The sequence below is a fragment of the Solanum dulcamara genome, chromosome 1 (assembly GCF_947179165.1).
Source record: "Solanum dulcamara chromosome 1, daSolDulc1.2, whole genome shotgun sequence".
Lineage (NCBI taxonomy): Eukaryota > Viridiplantae > Streptophyta > Magnoliopsida > Solanales > Solanaceae > Solanum > Solanum dulcamara.
This window is the reverse complement of record NC_077237.1, coordinates 36,314,365-36,319,411: the sequence shown is the minus strand read 5'-3', so window position 1 is coordinate 36,319,411 and position 5,047 is coordinate 36,314,365. Positions and strand designations below refer to the sequence as shown.

Below are 5,047 nucleotides of genomic sequence, written 5' to 3'. Positions count from 1 at the left end.
TTTGAAGGTGAGCTAGGAACATGTCTTTGCCCCCGCCCATCTTATGTAGTAGAGGCATTGTTGGGCCTATGTTATGGAATCTTTGTAGATAAGTTGTAGACTCTTCGTATGTTATTTCAAAATTTACTTTATCTTATGCATTCTTATGATATGCCAAGAGGCTTGGTCGGAGCCCCTTGGGATTTTGATCGTCGTGTTACGACTAGGCCCTAGGTTGGGTCGTGACAAACTTGGTATTAGAGCATAAGGTTCAAGTGTCCTAGGGTGTCCAACATGCCGCGTCAAGTGGAGTCTTATTCATGCTTGTGAAGCATTCCACATCTATCAATAGGAGGATATAAGGCACTAAAGAAACTTCTTACCTCTCTCATGATCTATGTTATATGATAGAGTCTGATCTAAGACTTCATTTCCCTAACGATTGTTCTTTACGATTTTCAGAAAATACCTCCAAGAAGACAATCCCCTCAAGACAATGGTCCCCTACCCGACCAAGTGACACATGCAGAGTTCTGAATTGCTTTTACCATACTAGCCCAAGTTATGGCCAACCAAGGGGTTGTGGCTCCTCATAATTTTCCCACTCTGGCTTTGAGGGTAAGAGATTTTGCAGGGATGAACCCTCCAAAGTTCCATGGTTCGAAAGTGGATGAGGATCCCCAAGAATTCATTAATGAGGTTTACAAGATAGTGAGCATTATGGGGTGATGCCAAAGGAGAAAGCAGAGTTGGTGGCTTACCAACTCAAGAGTGTTGCTCAAGTATGGTACACTCAATGGAAGATAGAGAGGGTGGATAAAGGACCTATTGAATAGGAAGCTTTTCAAACTATCTTTCCTTGATCATTTTTTTCCTCTTGAACTAATGGAAGACAAGGTGTTGGAGTTTATTAATCTTCAACAAGTCAACATGGGTATGAGGAACTATGCCCTTAATTTCACCAAGCTCTCCAAGTATGCTCCTTCATTGGTTATCGATCCACGTGCCTAAATAAATCAATTTATATCGGGGGTATCCGACTTGGTTGATTAAGAATATTGTATGGCTATTCTTGTTAAGAATATGGACATATCTCGGCTTATAACGTTTTTTGAACAAATTAAGGGAAAGAAGCTCAAAGAGATGAGAGTGAGAAATTCATAGAGAGCCCAGTATGAAGGTGGGTTCTCAAATGCTAAGTCTGGTAGTAGTAGTGGCCGTTCTAAAAAAGGCCAAGGTTTGGGAAAGAAGTTCATCAATGATAGGGTGTCATACCCTAAGGCTCAAGAAGGAGGTGTGAATTCTAGTATCCCTTCATTTCCCAAGTGTGTAAAATGTGGGAAAAATCATGGAGGGAGATGTTTGATGGGAATGGTTGCATGCTATGGATGTGAAAAAATGGGTCATAGGCAATCTCATGGGCGGATCTACGTTGAGTCCAGGGGGTTCATCCGAACCCCCTTCGTTAAAAAATTATACTGTATATATAAAATATTTTTTTTAATTTATGTGTATATATTTAATGTTGAACACCCTGAGCATAAGCCAAAGGACTAGCTCAGTGGCAAAGAGGGTTCAATATTTCGCTTGCATGCCCCTTGCGTCGTGGGTTCGAATCCAAAAATAGCCACACTTTTTTTCTTCTGCTTTTAGGTGCGTTTTTAGATTTATTTTTTTGGCGTTTTTTAAATTAAAAAATGACTTCTTAACATTTTAATTTTTTAAATTTTAAATCTTTAATTGAAAACTTAACAAATAAAAAAGCCCTCTTCTTCTAATTTCTAGGGATTTCTAGGGATAAAAAAGCCCTCTTTTTCTCCTCAACTCTTCTCTTCTCCTAGCTGCTCTTTGGTCTTTGCTGTTGCTGTCCATTCGTCACTGCCAGTTGCTGCCAGTTGCTGCCCGTTGCCGCTGCTCGCTGCGCCTGCTCATTGCTCGTTGCTGACCTGCTGTAAGTTCTTAGCTCTTCTTCCTTTTTTGTGTGTTCTAAAAATTTTCAGAATTATATATGCCTTTGGCTTTGGTATAATGGTATTTATTGTCTTATTTATGTGCTCTTTACTGTTTAGTCTCAACTATCAAGCTTCAATGAAGAAGTATTTCACCAAAGTTTCGAAATCAAGTTTAGCCTCTCATAGTCATAGTCAATCTAACCAAGAAGAAAATGCTAATCATTCGGAAGTATCATTACACTCTTCTCAAGAATTTGATTTGAATTCTTTAAAGTTTGATCCTGGTGAAAGAATCTCAATATTGAACTATCATCCAAATCATCGTGATGTTATTAGAAGAACATACCTTTTGAATGGTCCTTGCCAACCTCGTCTAGCGGTGCATGAGTATCCTCAAACAAATATTTCTGGATCAATGCGTCGTTTTAATCATGAATGGTTTGATGATGTATATCATGATTGGTTGGAGTATAGTGTTAGCAAAGATGCAGTCTATTGTTTGTATTGTTATCTATTTAAAGACCATAACATTCATCAAGGAGGAGGTGAAGTATTTTCAAGTGTTGGGTTTAAGAGTTGGAATAAAAAGAGTAGTCTTGACAAACATATTGGTCTACCAAATAGCATTCATAATCAATCAAAAAAGAAATGTCAAGATTTATTACGACAACGGCAGTCTATTCAATTTGCATTTGAGAGGCAATCTAATCAACTCAAGTATGGATATTGGATTCGCTTAAGTGCTTCGGTTGATGTAGTAAGACTTCTCATAACTCAGGGATTTGCATTTCGAGGTCATGATGAATCTAAATCATCACTTAGTAGGGGTAACTTTCTTGAAATTCTCTCATGGTATGCAAAAAAATGTGATAAAATATGTGATTATGTACTAGAACATGCTCCTAAAAATGATCAAATGATTTCTCCAATAATTCAAAAAGATATTGTGAGTGCATGTAAAATAGAGACCGTTAAAGCTATTCTTGAGGAATTAAATGGTGATTACTTTGCCTTGCTAGTTGATGAATCCTTTGATGTGTCACGCAAAGAGCAAATGGCTATTGTATTTCGATATATTGATAGAAAGGGATTTGTGATGGAGCGACTTATTGACATTGTTCATGTTCAAGATACTAGTGCTTCATCTCTAAAGGAGGCAATTGTTAATTTACTTACTAAACATTCTTTGAGTCCATCAAGTGTGCGTGGACAATGTTATGATGGAGCAAGCAATATGCAAGGTGAGATCAATGGCCTTAAAATGTTGATTAGGCAAGAAAGTAGATCGGCTCATTCCATCCATTGTTTTGCTCATCAACTTCAACTAACTCTTGTTGGGGTCTCTAAAAAGTGTGTTGAAGTGGGAAAACTTGTAGTATTGGTCTCAAATATTTTAAATGTATTGGGATCTTCTTTCAAACGTATGGATGAATTACGTGATTCTCAAAAAGAAACGATTAAAGAGGCATTAGATATGGGTGAACTTACAACCGGTAGGGGCTTGAATCAACAACTTGGTCTTTCAAGAGCTTGTGACACTCGTTGGGGATCTCATTATAAATCCTTTAACAATTTTATTATTATGTTTGGCTCTATTCTTGATGTTCTTGAATCACTTGCTCTTGATGCACGAAATATGGATGAAAGAGCTAAGGCAATGGGACATCTCGAAGCTTGCCGAACATATGAGGTTGCGTTCATGTTGCATTTGATGAGAGATGTCTTAGCAATTACAAATGAGCTTAATAAATGCTTACAAAAAAAGGAGCAAGATATTGCAAATGCCATGCTACTTGTTGAAGTAGCAAAGAGAAGGTTGCAAGTTTTAAGGGATGATGAATGGGACTCTCTTATTGCTAAGGTATCTACATTTTGTATCAAACATGATGTTTTGATACCTAACTTTGAGGAGCCATATGTTAGCTCTTTAAGATCACGACGAAATCTTGCTAACTATACAATCTTACATCATTATCGTGTTGAAGTTTTTTGCAATATTATTGATTGGCAACTTCAAGAACTTAATGGTCGTTTTGATGAGGTGACTACCGATTTGCTCCATGGAATTGCTTGCTTAAATCCAATTAACTCATTTTCAAGTTTTGACATTAAAAAAGTAATGAGAATGGCAAAATTATATCCGGATGACTTTGATGAATCTATTATGAGTGCTCTTGAGAATCAACTTGCAAGTTATGTTGTAGATGTTCGTGATGTTGATGAAAGGTTCTCCGATCTAAATGGGCTTTGTGATCTTTCCAAAATATTAATTCAGACAAAGAAACATTCTACTTATCCTTTGGTATTCCGCTTAGTGAAACTTGCTCTACTTCTACCAGTTGCCACTGCCTCCGTTGAAAGAGCTTTTTCGGCAATGAAGTATATCAAGAATGACTTGCGGAGCAAAATGAGTGATGATTTTTTTAGTGGTTGTTTGGTGCCTTATTTAGAAAAAGATGTATTTGATAGTATTTCTAATGATGCTATTATTAAGACATTTCAAGATATGAAACCTCGTAGAGTACAATTGTAGATTTGTAGTAGTGTATGTAGTTGAATTTCAATTGTAAAACAATGTTTTGATAGGCTTATTATTACATGCTTTCTAATTCGATAGAAAATGCCTATAACTCTATTGTTCAGGATGTTTTTGTATTGTTTTGAAGCCATTTTATGTCAAATTATTTTTCCGGAGGAAGAGTGCTTTTACTTTGAGTTGGTGTTTATTTTAAGTCTTTTTAAATGTAAAAGTTTATGTTTGCTCTTCATTTGCACTTTCAAGAGCTAAAGAGAATTCAAAAGAAACTGAACAACTTGTAGAAAGACCCCATACTTCTTGCAAAACAGGTATATTTGAGCCGACCCATTTTTTTATGGATATAATTAGCGTGTTTAATTTTTTTTGAACCCCCTTCATAAAATTCCTGGATCCGCCACTGGGCAATCTGACTGCCCTTATGTTGCCAACAAGGGTATATAAGGTCGTCCTTAAAGCCAAGTTGCTCAAGGAGGCCAAATTCCATAAGGTGCCCAAGCTAAACCTAAGGTGGCCAATGCAACAACTAGTTTTATGCTCTTCAGGGTAGACAAGAGGTGGAGGAGACTCCCAATGTTAT

General features: G+C 36.9%; 1 protein-coding gene across 1 annotated transcript; it reads left to right on the top strand.

Annotated features, from left to right (window-relative positions):
- The first annotated feature begins 864 nt into the window (after positions 1-864).
- LOC129892668 (uncharacterized) lies at positions 865-4,464 on the top strand. Its single transcript, XM_055968253.1, has 3 exons — positions 865-953; positions 1,865-1,930; positions 2,049-4,464. Exons 1-3 carry the CDS (start codon positions 865-867, stop codon positions 4,462-4,464), a joined length of 2,571 nt encoding a protein of 856 aa, XP_055824228.1.
- Positions 4,465-5,047: the final 583 nt, after the last annotated feature.

What these genes read in the sequence shown, in the direction of transcription:
- LOC129892668 (XM_055968253.1), top strand. Translation starts at nt 865, where the DNA reads ATGGAAGACAAGGTGTTGGAGTTTATTAATCTTCAACAAGTCAACATG. An exon ending in AATTTCACCAAGCTCTCCAA is followed by an intron (nt 954 to 1,864) that starts GTATGCTCCTTC and finishes CGTCACTGCCAG; the next exon opens with TTGCTGCCAGTTGCTGCCCG. An exon ending in TTGCTCGTTGCTGACCTGCT is followed by an intron (nt 1,931 to 2,048) that starts GTAAGTTCTTAG and finishes TTTACTGTTTAG; the next exon opens with TCTCAACTATCAAGCTTCAA.